This window comes from Mus pahari, chromosome 12 (genome assembly GCF_900095145.1).
Source record: "Mus pahari chromosome 12, PAHARI_EIJ_v1.1, whole genome shotgun sequence".
Lineage (NCBI taxonomy): Eukaryota > Metazoa > Chordata > Mammalia > Rodentia > Muridae > Mus > Mus pahari.
In genome coordinates this window covers 14915839-14936610 of record NC_034601.1, presented here as the reverse complement: position 1 = coordinate 14936610, position 20772 = coordinate 14915839, and the positions used below count along the sequence as shown (strand labels likewise).

The 20772-nt window shown below is 35.6% G+C and overlaps 1 protein-coding gene and 1 non-coding gene across 2 annotated transcripts; one reads left to right on the top strand and one right to left on the bottom strand.

Annotated features, from left to right (window-relative positions):
* Positions 1–451: 451 nt before the first annotated feature.
* On the bottom strand, positions 452–581 carry LOC115065150. Its single transcript, XR_003844946.1, has one exon. It is a non-coding gene; the product is annotated as a small nucleolar RNA SNORA17 (small nucleolar RNA).
* A 13283-nt stretch (positions 582–13864) lies between these two features.
* Positions 13865–14812, top strand: LOC110329931 (olfactory receptor 2M3-like). Its single transcript, XM_021209873.1, has one exon. The coding sequence runs from the start codon at positions 13865–13867 to the stop codon at positions 14810–14812; it is 948 nt and encodes a 315-aa protein (XP_021065532.1).
* The last annotated feature ends 5960 nt before the right edge of the window (positions 14813–20772 follow it).

Sequence of the window (20772 nt, the reverse complement as noted above, 5' to 3'; positions counted from 1 at the left end):
ATTAGGTTTGAGTCTCCAGTCCTCCCGTCATGTTCACATCTTTCTCTTTCTCTATCATTTCTCCATGACTTACTTGGTCCTATTAGTGGTACCCATGGTCTTTGAGTGTCTGGAATCAACTCAGGAGTGCTATGTTCCACCTATGCATTATGGAGCTGGACACACTTAATTTTGGACATGGTTTGTCCCACTCCAGGCCTTCACCTATTGAACTGATGGTCATCTTAGTCTAGCTCCCTGTTTGAGTCCCATGTCACTAGTGTGGGGGCATTTTCAGCTGCACTCCTCCTCTGGCCTGCTCAAATAATATCTTTTGATGGTCCTCTATCTTGGTCTCACTCCCACCTAGATCTGGTATTCTTCTAAGCCATAGCTGGATCTTTGCCTGAGTATTATTTCAAGCTCCATGTCACCCAACAGGTGGTCATCTTATGTTCTCATTTTTTTAAGGAATGCTAGGCTATTAATCATTTAGATGATCTTAGGTCAGAATACTGAGTATAGGTATAGTGTCTCTCCTCTTTGCCACCTACTGAAATACATGTGGCAGAACAGCTGCAATGCCTTTAAAGTCTGGCAGGATTTTTTTCCATGTAGTCACTCCTATAAACTTTTCTCTTTGGAGTGTCATTGTCCATATATTTGGTGTGGTGTGTTTTAATATTCATTTAATTCTAGGACTTAGTTTATTTGCTTTTGGCTAGGTAGATTATAGGCTATATATTAATGTCAATAAGTCCTGGCACAGGATTACAACCAGCCTGTTTACTATCAGTGGTTTGTGTTCTCTAATGAAACACACACACACACACACACACACACACACACACACACCCTATACATTTTAATATATATTAATCAGCACAATAACTGGACAACTGCCTAATCTCCATGCTGTTAGAATCTTCCTCCCACTGATAATTTCTAGTTATTTATTTCTAATTTCTGTGTTCCATCTTGTCTCTTCTTGACCCAACTGAGTAACCCTCTGGGGCAGTGTTTTCTTGTCTCTTTTACATGGCAGCCCTGCCTCTCTTTTCTCCATATTTCTCAGGAATGTAGTATTTCTGCATTTCTCCTCCTAATAGCAGCCCCAAATCCAGGAATTCTAAATCCTGCTTTTGTCTCTCCTCCCATCTATTGGCTTTTGACATCTTTATTTACCAATCAAAGTTAACTAGGGCAGGTTCCAGAAGCTACATGCAGACCCTCTTGTTCAAAGTGTTCTAGAGAACCCAATTAGCATTAGAATACAAGCAGCTACATCTTCTTCTTTTGTTTAATTTAAAAGGTTCTTTTATCTCAGATATACACTGAATGTAATTATAATAATTATGCAAATTAAAATATGTGATATACACTTTATAATATCCAGTTCATCATATTTGGCAATTTACATATAGTATTCTATCATTTATCTTAACTTAAAGAGTTTAAAATATCTGTGTCTTAATCATGCTTGATTTCAACTGGTATCACCAACTGAAACACATCTTTTCAAATCTAGAAATCATCTTTAATGGTAGACAACTTAAAGATCAATTTTGAGACTATAACAAGTCTTTAACCACATCAGAGATTTGAGAAGGAATTTAAGACAGCTTCCAAAATTTATACAGTTTGCAGAGACAGCTGATTGCCGGGATATTCCTCAACGTTCTTATAATATTGGACCATCTGTCTTCAGCCTTCTGGCCCAGAACCATCTGACAAACTTAAGTAAAGCAGAAATTATGAATGACTAGATGACCCTGTCTTGTCAGAGATTAACAGTTGACTATCCTGCATCTATTTGACCTTTAAGGAGAGAATTTTGTCAGCAGAGGAAATTAGGACATCTAGATAGCTTGCCATAATTAGAGCAACTCCATATGGCGGTATTGATGTTTATATCATTACTTGAAATGGAAGGAATATGTCTAAGCCTTGTATTCTTAAATGAGTTATATAGACTCAGTGCCTAAGAATAACAAAATTAATTTTAAACTTTATACCAATATTCAAAGATTTGTTCAAATGAAAACCTTAACCTGTATTAATATATAAATTATGTAATAATGTAAGAAAATATAATTTCAATTCTGCACGCAAATATAACAATTTCTACAAATGTAAGAATATAGCTATAAAACTTTTTGTTTAAGAGTAAATTTAGTAATCCATCCCTATATATCCAAACTCTTATAATAACACTCTATTACTTTTTTTCCTTTTCAACCCCTTTCCCTTTACCTAAGAAAGAAAGGATAGAGGAAAGAAGAGATAGAAACCACCAAGTTTAATCTCTCTATTTAGTTTCTTCCCTGTTCAAAATTATGACCATTTGCAAATTATCCTCAAAATGACAACCTATCTATAGTTTATAAAAATAACTGTAACTAGGCACCACAAACCCAAGGGATCAGGATGCTAACTCTCTACATCTTCTTCCTGCTGAATTGGGGTTAAGAATTAATTTTGGGAGAGGGGCAAAAGGTAATACCAAAAATGGCTTTGGCAAAGAAAAGCTGGCTGGCCTTATTTACTGTCCAATCTCTGTGTGCTCAGAAAGTTCATGGTTTAACTGAAGAACTGAGTGGAAGCATCTGAAAGGATAGATAAACGCAGGTTATTGAGGATCATCAGCCACTGCTGACACTGTTCTACAAGTAAGTCTCTGGAAACTACATGAGGTGAGGCAGGATCAGGCAGGGAGCTGGAACAGCTGGTCATTTTGGCACTCTTGAAGATGAATTCTTGTCAGAGCTGCATTTTTGTGTTTCATTCTGTAATATGTGAATCTTACAATCAAATTTTTATCTTTGAAAAGATATTTGTATGGATTGTACAAGGTGCACAGATCAATTAAGGATAAATTTTTGCTCCTTGTTTGAGCAGATGAAAGATAAATGTCATTTTAGGGAGTTAAGTTTGATCAATAACAAAATTGTCATAAATCTTCTTCCATGCCATGTAAAGGAGGACATGATGAATTTTTTTTTATATATTTTCTTCATTTACATTTCAAACATTGTCCCCTTTCCCAGTCCCCCGCCCCGAAACCCTCTATCCCATCCTCCTTCTCCATGCTTCTATTAGGGTGTTCTTCTGCCCATGCACCTACTCCCAGCCCACCCCTGCCCTCAGTTCACCTATACTGGGACATCTATCAAGCCTTCATAGGACCAAGAACCTCTCTTCCTTGTCTTGATGCAAGACAAGGCTATCCTCTGAAACATATGCAGTGGGAGCCACGTGTACTACTTTGTTGATGGCTTATTCCCTGGGAGCTCTTGCCAGATAGGTTGGTTAATGTTGTTGCTCTTCCTGTGGGGTTGCAATTCTCCTCATCTCCTTTGGTCCTTTTACTAACTCCTCCATTGGGGACCCTGCACTTAGTCCAATGGTTGGCTGTGATCGTCTGTCTCTGTATTTGTAAGGCTCTGACAGGGCCTCTCAGCAGACAGCCATATCAGGCTCCTTTCAGCATGTATCCACAATAGTGTCTGGGTTTGGTAACTGGATATGGGATGAATCCCCAGGTGGGAGAGTCTCTGGATGGTCCTTCCTTCAATCTCTGCTTTATACTTTATCTCCATATTTGCTCCTGTATTTTGTTCTCCATCTAAGAAGGACCAAAACACCCACACTTTATTCTTCCTTCTTCTTGAGTTTCATGTGGTCTGTAAATTGTATCTTGGTTATTTGGAGCTTTTGTTCTAATATCCACTCATTAGTAGATACCATGTGTGTTCTTTTGTGATTTGGTTACCTCACTCAGGATGATATTTTCTAGGTCCATCCGTTTGCTTAAGAATTTTATGAATTCATCATTTTTAATAGCTGAGTAGTGCTCCATTGATCAAATGTACCACAATTTCTGTATTCATTACTCTGTTGAAAGAAATCTGTGTTCTTTCAAGCTCCTGGCTATTCTAAATAAGGTTGCTATGAACATAGTGGAACATGTGTCCTTATTACATGTTGGAGCATCGTCTGGGTATGTGCCCAGGAGTGGTATACTTGGGTGCTCAGGTAGTACTATATACAATTTTCTAAGCAACCGCCAACCTGATTTTCAGAGTGGTTGTGCAAGCTTGCAATTTCACCAGCAATGGAGTAGTGTTCTTTCTGCACAACCTTGCAGCATCTGCTATCACCTGAGTTTTTTATTTTAGTCATTCTGACAGTTGTAAGGTAGAATCTCATGATTATTTTGGTTTGCATTTCCCTGATGACTAAGGATGTTGAACATTTCTTTAGGTGCTTCTTAGCCATTCAATATTCCTCAGTAGAAAATTCTTTGTTTAGCTCTGTACTCCATTTGTTAATAGGGATATTTGGTTTTCTGGAATCTAAATTCTTGAGTTCTTTGTATATATTGGATATTAGGATGTAGGGTTGGTAAAAATTTTCCCCAATATTTTGGTTGCCTTTTTGTCCTGTTGACAGAGTCTTTTGCCTTACAGAAACTTTGCAGTTTTATGAGGTACCATTTGTCTGATGTTGATCTTAGAGCATAAGTCATTGGTGTTCTGTTAAGGAATTTTTTCCCCTGTGCCTTTGTATTTGAGACACTTCCACATATTCTCATCTATGTTTCAGTGTATCTGGTTTTATGTGGAGGTCCTTGAGCCACTTGAACTTGAGATTTGTCCAAGGAGATAAGAATGGGTCGATTTGAATTTTTCTACATGGTGACCACCAGTTGTGTTAGCACCATTTGTTAAAAATGTCTTTTTTCCACTGGATGGTTTTATCTCCTTTATCAAATATCAAGTGAATGCATGTGTGGGGGTTCATTTCTGGGTCTTCAGTTCTATTCCATTGATCTTCCTGCCTGTCTTTGAACCAATACCATATAGTTTTTAACACTACTGATCTGTAATACAGCTTGAGGTCATGGATAATGATTTCCCCCAGATGTTCTTTAATTGTTGAGAATAGTTTTTGATCTTCTGGATTTTGTTATTCCAAATGAATTTGCAAATTGCTCTTTCTAACTCTATGAAGGATTGATTTGAAATTTTGATGGGGGATTGCTTTGAATTTCTAGATGGCTTTTGGCAGGATGGCCATTTTTACTATATTAATCCTGCTGATCCATGAGCATCGGAGATATTTCACTCTTCTGAGATCTTCTTCAAATTCTTTCTTCAGAGACTTGAAGTTCTTGTCAAAAAAGATCTTACCCTTGCTTGGTTAGAGTCACACTGAGGCATGTAATATTTGTGACTATTGTGAAGGGTGTTGGTTCCCTAGTTTCTTTCTCAACCTGTTTATCCTTCGAATAGAGGAAGGCTACTGATTTGTTTGAATTAATTTTATATCCAGTCATATTTCTCAAGTTGTTCATCAGCTTTAGGAGTTCTCTAGTGGAATATTTGTAGTCAGTTAAGTATATGATCATATCATCTGCAAATAGTGATATTTTGACTTCTTCCTTTCCAATTTGAATTCCTTTGACTTAGTTTTGTTGTTTAATTGCTCTAGCTAGAACTTCAAGCACTATATTGAATAGATAGGGAGAGAGTGGGCAGCCTTGTGTAGTCCATGATTTTAGTTGGTTTGCTTCAAGTTTCTCTCCATTTAGTTTGATGTTGGCTACTAGTTTGCTGTATATTGTTTTTACTATGTTTAGGTATGGGTCTGGAATTCTGGATCTTTCCAGGACTTTTTACATGTAGGGATCCTGGATATTGTAAAATACTTTTGCAGCATCTAATGAGATGTCCATGTGGGCTTTTTCCCATGAGTTTGTTTATGTAGTAGATTATATTGATGGATTTCCATAAATTGAACCATCCCTGCATCCCTGGGATGAAGCCTACTTGATTGTAGACTTGATCATAAATACTTGACCATATTGATGTGTTCTTGATTTGGGTGGAGTGAATTTTATTGAGTATTTTTGCATCATTGTCCATAAGGGAGATTGGTCTGAAGTTCTCTTTCTTTGTAAGGTCTTTGTATGGTTTAGGTATAATCATAATTGTGTCTTCATAGAACAATTGCATAGTGTTTCTTCTATTTCTTTCTATTTTGTGGAATAGTTTGAAGACTATTGGTATTAGTTCTTCTTTAAAGGTCTGGTACAATTCTCCACTAATCCTGTCTAGTCCTGGGCTTTTTGTGGTTGCAGTACTATTAATGACTGTCAATATTTCTTTAGGTGTTATGGGACTGTTTAGATGGTTTATGTGATGCTGTTTTAACTTTGGTACCTGGTATGTGTCTAGACAATTGTCCACCTCATCCAGATTTTCCAATTTAGTTGAGTATAAATTTTTGTATTAGGATATGATGATTTTTTTGGATTTCCATGGTTTCCATTATTATGTCTCCCTTTTCATTTCTGATTTTTATTAATTTGGTTATTCTCTCTATGTCTTCTGGTTAATCTGGACAAGGGTTTATCTATCTTGTTGATTTTCTCAAAGAATGAGCTCCTGGTTTTGTTGATTATTAGTATAGTTCTTTTTTTTTCTAATTGGTTGATTTCAGCCTTGAGTTTAATTATTTCCTGCCATCTAAGCCTCCTGGGTGTGTTTGCTTCTTTTTATTCTAGAGATTTCAGGTGTGCTGTCAAGCTGCTAGTGTAAGCTCTCTCCAGTTTATTTTTGGAGGCACTTAGAGCTACCAGTATTACTCTTAACACTGCTTTCATTGTGTCCCATAGAATTTGATACAATGTGTCTCCATTGTCATTAAATGCTAAAAGGTCTTAATTTCTTGCTTTATTTCTTCCTTAACCAAGTTACCATTGAGTAGAGCACTGTACAGCTTCCATGTGTATGTCTGCCTTCCATTGTTTTTGTTGGAATTTAAGTCTAGCTTTAGTCTGTGGTGATCTCATAGGTGCATGGGATTATTTCAGTCTTCTTGTATCTGTTGAGGCCTGTTTTGTGACCAAATATATGGTCAATTTGAAGAAAGTATCATGAAGTGCTGAGAATAAGGTATATTCTTTTATTATAGGATGAAATGTTCTATAGATATCTGTTAAAAACATTTGGTACATAACTTCTGATAGTTTCAATGTGTCTTTATTTAGTTTGTGCGCTATCTATTGCATGATCTACCCACTGATGAGACTGGGGTGTTGAAGTCTCCCACTAGTATTGGGTAGGATGTGATGTGTGCTTTGAGCTTTACTAAATTTTCTTTTATGTGAGTGCCCTTGCATTTGGAGTGTAGATGGGAATGGAGAGTTCATCCCGGTAGATTTTTCCTTTGACCAGTATGAAGTGTCCATCCTTATCCTGTTGATAACTTTAGGTTGAATTTGATTTTAATCAATATTAGAATTTCTAGTCTAATTTTCTTGTTTCTAGGGACCATTTTCTTGGAAAATTGTTTTGCAGTATTTTACTCTTCAGTAGTGTCTGTCTTTGTCTCTGAGGTGTGTCTCCTGTATGTAGCAAAATGTTGGGTCCTGTTTACCTATTGACTCTGTTAGTCTATGTCTTTTTATTGGGGAATTGAGTCCATTGATGTTAAGAGATTAAGGAAAAGTGATTGTTACTTCATGTTATTTTTATTGTTAGAGGTGGAATTATGTTTATGTGGCTAACTTCTTTTAGGTTTCTTGAAATATTTCTTGCCTTTTCTAGAGTGTACTTTCCCTACTTGTGTTGATGTTTTCCATTTATTATTCTTTGTAAGGCTGGATTTGTGGAAAGATATTGTGTAAACTTGGTTTTGCCACTGAATATCTTTGTTTCTCCATCTATGGTATTTGAAAGTTTTGCTGGGTATAGTAGTCTGGACTGGCATTTATGTTCTCTTAGTTTCTGCATGACATCTGCCCAGTATCTTCTAGCTTTCATAGTCTCTAATGAGAAGGCTGGTGTACTTCTGATAGGTCTGCTTTTATATGTTACTTGACCTTTTTCCTTTACTGCTTTAATATTTTCTTTTTTTAATATTTGGTGTTTTGATTATTATGTGAAAGGAGGACTGTTTTTTTTCTGTTCCAGTTTATTTTGATCTGTAGGGTTCTTGTATGTTCATGAGCATCTCTTTCTTTAGGTTTGGGAACTTTTCTTCTATAATTATGTTGAAGATATTTTTACTGGCCCTTTAAGTTGGCAATCTTTGCTCTCCTCTATACCTACAATCCTTAGGTTTGGTCTTCCTATTGTGTTCTGGATTTCTTGGATGCTTTGGGTTAGGAGCATTTTGCATTTTCTCTGACTCTTGTGTCAATGTTTTCTATGGTATCATCTGCCCCAGAAATTCTCTCTTCTATCTCTTGTATTCTGTGGGTGATGCTTGCATCTATGACTCCTATTATCTTTCCTAGATTTTCTAACTCCAGGGTTGTTTCCCTTTGCAATTTCTTTGTTGTTTCTATTTCCATTTTTAGATCTTGGGTAGTTTTGTTCATTTCTGTTTCCTGTTTGATTGTGTTTCCGTGTACTTCTTTAAGGGATTTTTGTGTTTCCTCTTAAAAGGATTCTACCTGTTTACCTGAGTTCTCCTGTATTTCTTTATGGGAGTTATTAATGTCCTTCTTAATGTCCTCTATCATTGTTGTGAGATGTGATTTTAGATCCGAGTTTTGCTTTTCTGGTGTGTATCTAAGAATTATTATGGTGGTAGAATTGGGCTCTAATGATGCCAAGTAACCTTGGTTTCTGTTGCTTATATTTTATGCTTGCCTCCTGCCATCTAAATATCTCTAGTGCTACCTGTCCCTGCAATCTGCCTGGAGTCTGTCCTTCTTGCAATCCTGATTATGTCAGAACTCCTCATAGTCTAGCTGTCCCTGTGATCCTGTGATTCCAGGATCCTGTGATCCTGAGATTCTGGGTGTTTCAGAGTTCCTTGGAGTCAAGCTGCCTCTGGGACCCTGAGATCCTGGTGTGTCCAAACTCCTAGGATCCTGGAATCCTGAGAACCTGTGTTCCTGTGATCCTGTGAACCTGGCTGTGTTAGAGAGCCTAAAAAGCTTGGAGTTTGAGCCTTCTCTGGGTAATGTAGGACTGGTTTCAGAGTTTGGGCTCAAGGTAAACAGGTGCAGATTGTAAAGATCCTGAACCACTGGTCAGGGTGGGTCCCTGCGTCCCTGGATACTGGTGGTCCCAGTTAATCCCTGTGGTGTTGGTACAGACATTGTGTACTGAATTTTAAGTATTATGTAACCAAGAGTATTTATTGTTTATATTAGATTATGATATATCTCTGAATGTGGATGAGAGAAGTTTTAGCAGTATATGATAACTCACACAAAGACTGAAAACTGTGCATGTGTAGACATTGAAGGACTTTAGAACATTCATCTGTTAATTGGATGTCTGCAGCATACCTCTTGGTGATGTAATTGGCCAAAACAATATGTCCTCTATGTTTTCGTTTGTTTGTTTGAATTTATGTCTCAACCGGTTTCCGGTTGTTCCCATTTAGAAAGATCAGCAAATCATGTGACCTGCCCTGCTTAGTCTTCAGTAATTCTTTCCTGTCTGCCTCCTGGATCTTCAAGGGTTCTTCCTCTGTCATATTTGATCTACATTATTTTGGAAGGGTTCTAAAACCTCTTCCCTTTTTTAGTTAATGCCAATACAGAGACCCTCTACCAAAATAGCATGTCCTTGAATTGGTGACCCAAAATCGATTGGTTCAATTTAGTAGCTTCTTTTTTCTTTAGGTCGGCTCTATTTTGACATCTCTCCCAGAGAATTAGTCATGTCATTAATACCTCCAAACTTGTAACCACGTTAATTGTGATATTTTAAACAACTTAAAGCAATTAAAACAGTTTTAAACAATTATTATTATTTGTTGTGATAGGGTTTCTCTCTATCTCTGTGCCTTTATTTCCTATATTTGACATCAAAGACTTGGATTCATTTATTATTCCATATATACTTAAAGATAGTAAACAGTTAACATTATTTCTCCCTTCCATTCTTAAAACAAACCAGTTTTTCATGTATTCCTTCCTTCCTTTTTGGAGATTATATCTCTTAAAACCATTTAAAACAATTATTACTTTAAAAACAATGAAAATTTCCTTCATTCTTCCTTATAAGGAAATTAGTATCTGTAGATATATATTAATATCACCATTTCTCTTCATATAACTTGAATTAACATCCTTTCCTACGGTATTTAACTACAATTAAATTCAATTTTATTTTCTGTATGAAACTATTTTCCTAGCCAATTTATGGATCAATGCCAGCTATTTATTCTATAATTCTTGTGGAGCAATGATTAAAGAATCCAGTTGTTTGAGAAGCACTGACTTCTTAAATTTCCACTAATCTTTCTATTCCTGTGGTATTTAGACCTGCTCTCTTTGTAGCTTACCCTCTCCCAGCAGGAGCTGTCAGCATCTATGCCTTAAGTTCTCTGTTACAGCTTAGAAGCTTTTTGAGGAAGCCTCACAGTGAATTCTTAGCCCACAGTGTGCCTGGATTGGCTTGGGTGTATCTTAGTTTAATCCATAAACCCCAGAGTTATATGTGCCAATTTAGCACAAGTTTTTATCCTAGTCTGAACCTGCATAGTGGGGGTAAAACATATGGCTTGTCTCAGCTAAGAAACCAATTCTTCCTGCTTCCTACTCTGGGTGGCATGTGTTTTCTACTCAGGAGTCTCCAATTAATTTTTACAAGAGAGATTTTGCCCAATGTTAAGTACTGTACATAGTATGAACATTTCTAATAAATCCTGGAGCAGGATTACTGCCCTCCTCAAGAATATTCATGGAAAAGTATGTGTAAAGATTTCAAAAATTGGAGGTGGCAAATAACATCAAGCAAACTATTCACATATGAATGCACAGTAGTTGTAATAGCTTGCACAAGACTTGTAACAAGGGGAAGACATTCAAAGTCTTCAGCATGGAGTAAGGAATACACACACACACACACAAAAATCTCACCTCTATATGAAAAGTCAGTTTTGTAATAAATGCGACCCATGATTTGTCTACAACATGTCATGGCAAGCCCCGCTTTTAAGTTTAATTATACAAAACATGCTAGAATTGATGTCAGAAAAAGAGAAGAAAACCCATAGTTGATTGGAAAAGGGAAGGAAGTGGGGTGAAGTTCCTTATGGGAGTAGGTGGGGGATAGAATGTGCTCAAAATACATTCCCCAATTATCTAAAGGCATTCGTTGAAATATTGTTTTAAAAAGGAAATATGGAGAAAACAGATGACTTAGTGGTTGAGAGCATAAGCTGCTTTTCTAGAGGACTCAGGATCACTTCCTATGAACCACATGACAACTCACAATTATCGATATCTCCAGTTTTAAGGGAAATGATGCTTTTTCTTTTTTTGAAGGTTGTTACATTTCTGTGGTTTACAGACATAAGTGCAGTAAATAGACATATACAAAAAATAGATTAAATAATTATTTTTAAAATTTCAAATGAAAAATATAAATAGCATTTTTTGGAATTAAATATTGAAAACAAAATGTAAATACTATGGATTTTAGTTATTTTCAAGAGAACAGTGAGTAAGTATATTGGCAAGTTTTATATATATAAAATATACAATATTGTGAGTTGTATATTTTATATACAATATTTAGGACAAAATGACAACTAAAATAATGACAGCTTTCTAAATCTGCTAAATAATGTAGTTTTGATAAAGGAAAAAAGTTACAATGTAGAAGAAAATTTATTCATGTGTCATTAGGAGAGAAATAGGCAAAACCAATATTTTGGTTCTACAGAACTACAAAAGAAGTAACAAAATCAGGTGGTGAAGAAAATTTAAAAGATGTTAGGTTTCCATCTTTTTAAAAATTCTGCTAGAGATGTAAGTTAGATTCTTTTACATGTTATGCTCAACCTCAACCACTAAGCTAGACCTGAAGATGTGCATATCTGCAAAGTCATGCTCTTAAGGCCATCCAGTGACTGCCCCACCTGGGAACCCATTCCATATGCAGACACCAAACCCAGACACTATTGTGGATGCCAAGAAGTGCTTGCTGTCAAACTCTGATATAGCTGTCTCCTGAGATGCTCTTTCAGAGCCTGGCAAATACAGAGGAAGATACTTCAGACAATCAATGGACTGAGCAGGTAGTCCCCAGTGGAAGAGTTAGAAAAGGGACTGAAGGAGCTGAAGGAGTTTGCAACCTGTAGGAAGAACAACAACTAATCAGACCCCCCCCCCAGAGCTCTCAGGAACTAAACCACCACCCAAAGAGAACACATGGAGGGACCCATGGCTCCAGCCTTATATGTAGCAGAGGATGGCCTTGGTGGACATCAATGTGGAGAGAGGCCCTTGGTCCTGGGAAGGATCAATGCCCCAGTGTAGGTGAATGCCAAGACAGGGAGGTGGGAGTGGGTAGGTGGGTGGGTGAGCACCCTCATAGAAGTAGGGAAAGGGATAGTGGGTTTCTGGAGGGGAAATTGGGAAAGAGGATAACATTTGAAGTATAAATAAATAAAATATCCAATGAAAATGAAAAAGGAAAAAAATAACATTATTTTAATAATCTTAAAGAGATTTTCTTTTTCCATATAGATATTGATTGTACTCCTCCCAATTTTCCTAATATAGAAGAATTAATCTTAATACAGGAAATTAAAATAATTATACAGCTGCGACTTAATCAAGTGTTCCTACTATAGTTTGAACCTGACAAATAGAGGTTAAACATTCCTTATCTGAAATTATGATACCTGAAAACTGTCAAATAAATTCGATGAGCACTGACTTTACAAAATACATTGTATAGGTGTAGAGGTACAAAGAGGATGATCAATATTCTCTATAACCATATTTAATTTAAAATTCTCGTAATGCAGGTAATGTTGAAAATAATTTAAATTTAATTTTATTTAGTTGTTTGGATTCTTTCTTATTAGATATTTTCTTCATTTACATTTCAAATTATAGATATTATAATTTGAATAGATGTATGCAGTTATGGTCTACTCGAGCCAGGCCATTCAGGAAATTTTCTGACCTTAGATACCTCATGTATGAATATATTTTTTAAATTATAAAATGATGAAAAATGTTTGTTTGTATTATATTCCACAATGGTCTTCTATCATTAGCAACAATTTTTGAATTAAAATACCTATAAAGTTGTTATACATTGTTGTTAATGTATGTGATTTTTCTGGTATTAGAATAATTATTATTTAGTTTAATATTTCAGGAAATTAATTAAATTTAGTAATCTCATTTGAGTAAATTTCTACATCTTCCTACATAGAATTTGCTTGTCTGAATGTGACATGATAACTACCAGAAAAATAAAAGAGAGAGAGAACGGAGTTCCAAGGACTCAGAAATCTTTTTATTGTTAGTTATTATGAAAAGGATAGTTAACATTATACATGTGTATTAAATTCTTCCTCATAGGTGATTGCAAAAATTTTTATATAGGTTTTTATGGTACCTTCTATTTCTGTTTATTAAGTAATTTGAGTTTAAAAGCCAGGCATTATGGTACCTGCATGTTTGCAATCTCAGCACCTTAGAGGTTAAGGCAAAAGAATCATAACTTCAGAATCAGAGGAGGCTACAGAATAAAACTCTCTGTCCGTCCATCTGTCCATCTGTCTGTCTCTCACTCCCTCTCTCTCTTTCTCTATTTCTCTCTCCTCTCTATCTGTCTTTGTCTCTCTTTCCCTTTCTGTCTCTGTCTGTGTGTATCTGTGTGAGAAAGACAGACAGAGACCAAGAGAGACAGAGACAGATAGACAAACAGAGACAGGTAACTGAAAATGAATTTAGTCTCCCATATCACCTGATGTTCAATGATAGCTGATGTCCAATGAAAGATTCTACTTATATTTGCACAACACTGTGTCATTCTAGCTTGGAAGGAAATATTAGACATTTATGTGGCACAATAACACTGTTATTATATATTCTGTCTCCTCAGTGAACATGCTCATGATACAATGGAACAATGGGACCAGGAGCTCTGATTTCATCCTACTAGGATTATTTGATCACAGTCCTCTTCATACTTTTTTCTTTTCCCTAATCCTGGGTATCTTCTTCATGGCCTTCATAGGAAATTCAATCATGGTGATTCTCATCTACCTGGATGCTCATCTCCACACCCCTATGTACATCCTTCTCAGTCAACTTTCTCTCATGGACCTCATGCTCATCTGTACTACAGTACCCCAAATGGCCTACAACTTCCTTTCTGGAAACAAGTCCATCTCCATGGTTGGCTGTGGAATCCAGATATTCTTCTATGTATCTCTACTTGGAGCTGAGTGTTTTTTGTTGGCTGCAATGGCTTATGACCGTTATGTAGCTATCTGCTACCCATTAAGGTACCCTATTCTCATGAGTGATAAAATATGTGCCCTCATGGCTGCCTCCTCTTGGGTTCTTGGCTCTCTTGATGGTATAATAGTAGTTGCAGCTGCATTGTCTTTCTCATATTGTGGTTCCAGAGAAATACGTCATTTTTTTTGTGATGTTTCTGCCTTACTCACACTTTCATGTAGTAATACCTTGATATTTGAAAGAATTATATTTTTCTGCTGTGTAATTATGCTTACTTTACCTGTAGCAATCATTATTGCTTCATATACTCGTGTGATTCTGACTGTTCTTCATATGAGCTCAGCTGAGAGTCGCCACAAAGCTTTTGCCACCTGTTCATCTCACCTTATGGTGGTGGGGTTGTACTATGGGGCAGCCATGTACATATACATGCGGCCTTATTCTGGCCGTTCTCCCACCCAGGACAAAATAGTGTCAGCTTTCTACACTATCCTTACACCAATGTTGAATCCCCTCATTTATAGTCTCCGGAACAAAGAAGTAGCCAGAGCATTCATGAAAGTGTTGGGGATTGATAAGGCAGCAGCCTGAGTTAGTTTATTTTTATGCTCTAAGTGCTTGGGCATGCTTTAAGTACTTGGGCATAATTAATGAGGCAGAAGGAATACCATAACTTAAAATTACAGCTTGATGACCATATTGAGGGCAAGACTTCCCTAGATTATAGAACAAAGCCATATCTCAAAAAGCATACATTATGTGAAAATTTATATGATGAAGCACTGAATTCCAAGAACTAGTATTTCTCATCATTGTAACTGTCAAAATTTGTCTAATCTTTTCCATTCAAATATGCCATTTTTGCTGCAAGTTCAATGTAATATTATCAGTAATAACAATTTGCCTGTACAGTGCTTGCTCAAATATAATATTTGATATTTTCCCTTGAGTTCACACTACTTTAAGTGTACAGTTTTGTTAAAATGCAGCTACTAATTTTCTACTAATTCTTATCTATGCATCCAGTTGTGAGAATAAAAATAAGTGAAAGTAACAGTCAAATGGCAAAAGAGCAAGATTGATGTTTAGGCAAGCCATGTATATTATTATGCAGAATACTTGAGAATGAGGAGGTTTGATTAATTTTATTCTTATGTAGGCATTCATATCCTGCACAGGAGAGTGAGAGAGTAATAAAAAGTTATAGAGTAAATATATTATGTTTTGTTTTCATGCATCACCTGTCAATAAAAAAATATGACCATAGAAAATGGTAGAATAATATGAGGGACATCTACAAAGCAAAACAGATTCTGGGAAAGAGCCAGGCATTGGAGATCTGCCTGTGAAGATAATACATGTGATAGATGCATGGGATATAGGCACAGGAAAACAGACATGTGGCAGAATATAGAGTATAATAAATGGGAATATTTATGCTCAATAAGAGAAAATCCTAGCAATATTGCCAATGCATTTGTAAATATATCTTGAGTCTGAGACTTACTTCTGGAAACATGGTTCTGGGCATAAGAACAAGACACTACTTCTATAAGAATCCTATGAATATAAGTTTTATAATGTTCATTTTGTTATGTACTGTAGTCACATGTTAATAATTTTGATTAATTGCTTAATTCCTGATATGAACAATTTTAATAAAGAAATATATCTTTTCTAAGTATTAATTTTTCTTAAATCTCTTGGTATATTATAATGGTATTCTTATGAAAATAAATGTAATTAAGGAGATTCTAATGTTTCTATGACAAAAAAAAATCTGCTGCCACCTAATATAACTATAATTGTTCCTCCAAAAACTTTCTGGTGGAGTCTGGCTTTGTACATAGGAGTTTGAGAAAGATGGAATCTAGAAATTTATTAAAACTGTCATCTCAATTGAAGCCCATGCTTATCTATGCCCACATACTTCTAGAAATAACTAAATTTCTATACAGCTAATGACTCTTGGGAATTTGTATCTTTAAGGCCGGTAGGACAATAATTTTGTCTCCATGCCTTTGTCTTCACTTAAAACCTGAAGATTAGATAGGTTCAGACAGGATGATCTAAAGTGGCTTGCAAAACTCATTTCATTATGGTTTGCATGAAATTTAGTCATAGCAATTATAGTAGCAAATTTGGATTATGGGTGACACTTTAGTGTTCTCTTGTCCACGCTAACATGGTATCACAGAGCCACATACAAACAGATTTAAAATTATAGTAGCTGAAAATTTCACATTGTGAAATATTGTAATGTTCAAATGACTGGTTTAATTCAATCATCTAAAAATCTCTAAATCATCTAAAAACTACAATGCTTTTTAAAAATGGATTAAAATATAACTTGAAGGTTGATTATATATTTCTAATTATTCTAAGACTCTTAGATTAGTTTTAAAGATAATCTTGAAAATTCATTTGGGTTGTGACTATAATCTTACCACTGAAGGGTGCAAAGAAGTAGGATTACTCATGAGCTTGTATATTCATATACATATATACATATATATATATATAAATATATATAATATGTATATATATGCATACATATGAATATATACATATATATGTATATATTCATAATGAGTCCCAGTATAGCTTGGGATATGAAGTGAGACCCAGTCTTAAAATTTTCAAAAGGAGACCCCCAAGGCACTACCACCTAAGATCTGTGTGCAGAACATTTTCATACAGCAAAAGAAGCAGTGCTTTGCATTCTATGATCATTAGTTCCATTCACTTGATACCTGAGGTTCTGTTCTCAGAGAAGAGAATGAATGCTCTTTTCAAGAAGTATCCCATTGCTACCTTAACCTACCATGACCTCAAGCTCCACATCTGAAGATTTGCCTTCTGTGCCATTTCGTACCTTTCAGGTACTATCACACCATCCTGCATAACACAGAATATCTGGGGCTTAACCATTTGGGCAATTCATAGACAATACTGTTCTTGAGTTCTTTTTATACTGCAAGTAAGCCTTCCTTTGCCCCTACTCAGTGAAACTCAACTGAAGTTTTTGCTGAGTGCCTGTGTGTCTTAATCATAAACCCTATGTCCTACTCTCTGCCAATTTAGTCTTGAATTTTGAGGAATTACAATGCAACACTCTTAGCTGTACAAAGGATTTTATTATGTGGGAAGAGGTTAAATATATCTGTAGGTTAGTTAGAAATCCTTTTGTTATGACAATAGCGCACCACTGCTGAATGGCCCCGAGACTGAAATCATGCACTGTGCTGCTTATCCTGCCACGTTTTGGTTACAACAAATAGAGATCTGAGTTGTTATTTTAAAACAATGGAAAAATTATCCCATTCTAAAAGGTACAACCAATAACCTAACTCTAGTTGATTTTACTTTCCAAAAACTATACTAAAATCCTACATATCTCCTCCAAAAATGAATGCGCAGGTAGTAATGTTCTCTCAATTAAGCAATTTAGAAGATACACAAACAATTTAAAATGCTATTGTAAGTGTGTTCAAAGAATACAAAATGGTACAAACAGATGTTAAACTGAAGACTTTAAAATGGAAAGAAACAATTGAATGAAATAAGGAAGTTATTTAAGGATATGAAAATTTCTAAGACTTCTGCAACTCTAGTAGGTACTGTTAATGTATGTTTTCCAGTGATTTGTAATGACAAAATTGAGCTCAGCTTTTTTAACAAAGCAGGCCCTGCATATTGTAACAGAGCTGAAGCACAAGAAAGGGACTTTAAAAGAGCCTTATGGAGATGATCTCTTAGAGGTCCTCTAAGAGATTAATAAATCACTTAAAGAAAAAAAGGAAAACAAAAAATGGCCTGTCAATTGGTCAAACAACAAAGACCAATAAAGCAAGATCATGTTAAAGAAAGTGACAACATGAAATTTACATGAAAATGCATGGAACTAGAACAAAATCATCCTAGGTGAGGTAACCCAGACACAGAAAGTTAAATATGGTATATATTCACTTACATATAGGTATTAGGAATTAAATATATGAAAATCAAGCTTCAATATGTACATCCTGACAGTTTTGATACAGAGTAAGTGATTAGCAATGCATACATGGTTCTTCCTGGAAAAGACAATCTATAGTAGTTTTAAGTGTCGAATGGAAGCTGCTAGAGATATAACAGGAGCATCAGATGGGAAATAAGAGATATGGTTGAGAGAAGAATGAGGGGAGAAACAGCAGTAAGTAAGGAGCACCTGGAGGATAATATGGTAAACTAGTACAGTAGACACTTCCTAAAATTGATGATGGTAATCATATTTTCTAATAATATGGGAAACAAGATTTTTTAATTAATTAATTTGTTTTTTCAAGACAGGGTTTCTCTGTATAGCCCTGGCTGTCCTGGAACTCACTCTGTAGACCAGGCTGGCCTTGAACTCAGAAATTCGCCTGCCTCTGCCTCCCAAGTGCTGGGATTAAAGGCGTGCGCCACCATGCCTGGCAGGGAAACAAGATCTTATCTGATCATCTCATCACCAAACAAGTTTTCTTGTCCCAGGAATAGGTTGCATTCAGTTGAGGTTTAANCAAGTATTTTGACCATGAAAATGTTCAAAGAAGTCAGTCTGTTGTTATGAAAACGGGTTGCTCCTGGCAAAATGATAGCAGGGCACCATCACTGAGGACAATGTCTATACAACACATTGAAAACAGAGAAATAAACATAGTACCTATATGAAGTCCTCACCTCTATGTTTTTAGTGTCTTTGGTGCAGGTAGATACTCAACAACCCATGAAAAAAGGAACATAAACACAAACCCNCNCACAAAAACTTTGACTTTGATTTANAGTCTGTNCTGCCAGCGAGATATNCTATGGCAATTATGGCACAAAACATGTGTAAGAAACCNCCATTGATTTTAANTAAGGTCTCTTATAAGACATAGAATCTATATCTGACACTGCTGCAGTGACCAAGAGACAGAGATGAAATATCAGAGACATCTAGGATAAAACCAAACCCTATTGATCTAAAATGAAAGAAGAGCATATCAATAAAATGACTCCTAATGGGAACAAATGAAGAGACCCAAAGCCAGACATTATGGGAAACAAGAGTCCTTGGAACATACAGNAGTAAATGGGGTACCTCCATCAAATTCTTCTCCTTGGTACTCAGGGGATACCCTAGGAAGATGAGGCAGAAAGATTTTAAGAGCCAAAATAGATGGAGAATATCAGATGAACAAGGCCCTCTGAATTAATTAAGCAAGGGTCATATGAACTCAAATAATGTGATGCAGCATGCACAGGGCCTTACAGGTCAGCACCANGTCCTCCATCCCTATGGTTTCTAGAATTTCTATGAGTTTCCTGAGTGTGCAAATAAGTAGTTGTATTTTTCTTGTTCCTTCTTATAGGCTATTTTCTTTCCTTTTTATCTCATCACTATTATATTTTTTAATATTTTTAAATGAATGAGTAAATCAAATAAAGTAAACCTTGACACTAGTTTGGTTGTTAACAGCTAAATTCTCACATACATTATACATTGTTGGAAAGGAACAAAATATTAAGTACAATGGGATGATACATGGTATCATACATGTTCAGGAATAGTTGACCGGAAATTCATAGACTCCAACATTTTGTGTTATTTNGCAATTTTTTGTGGTTTGTTGTTTTCTCTTTGGGTGTTGTTCTATTTTTTTTCTAGGATTTGTGTTGTGTTGGGATTTTGAACTGTTTCTGAGAAAGAATTCAATGTCTCATGGGCAGGGAAGAGNAGAGGATTTGGATATATTAGGAAAGGGGAAGAATATGACCAAATATATACAAAATTATAAACTAAATAATAGAAATATAATAAAATGCACTCTAATATGATTGCTGCTGCTTCTTATTCCTTAGAATCACCAATTGTGTACATTTGTGGTTCCACATGAATTCTATTATTTTTCCTAACCATGTGAAATACGACAAAGATCTTATGGTCATGATTGCATTAATTCTTTAATTTAGTTTTGAGAGTTAATCATACTTACACTATTCCACCTATCAAGGAATATCAAACATTTTTATATGCTTGTATCATGTGTAATTTCCCATTTCGATATCCTGAAATTTTCCCTGTAGAAGTGGTTTACTTCCCTGTTAGTAATATTCCAAAATAATTAATTTTGCTTCTATAGAATATTTTTCCAAATTTTATCCTCTGAGAGTAAACTATTAGCATGTATAAAGGCTACATTTTCAAAGTCTGAGCATTTCCTTTTAGACAAAGTAAGATCTTATAGTTAAATAATCATGTCTTCACATCTGAAGAGTATGACACTGTGTATTTGTGCTGTATCTTTATTATCCATTCATCTATTATAGCACATTTCTGTTGTTTAATTTCTTGACTATTGTGCATAGAGCAAAAATGGACACCAGTGAGCAAGTGTCTGTTAAGTAGGAAGTAAAGTCCTATGAGTATATATGCCTAGGAGTGATATAGATAGGTCAATGGTAGATTTATTTTTAGGGTTGTTGGTATTGTTTTTCTTGTTACTTTGTTTGTGCTAAATCTGCATTCACTCCTACAACACCCA

Excerpts from the sequence above, each read along its gene's own strand:
- LOC110329931 (XM_021209873.1), top strand. The coding sequence starts at position 13,865 with ATGCTCATGATACAATGGAACAATGGGACCAGGAGCTCTGATTTCATC.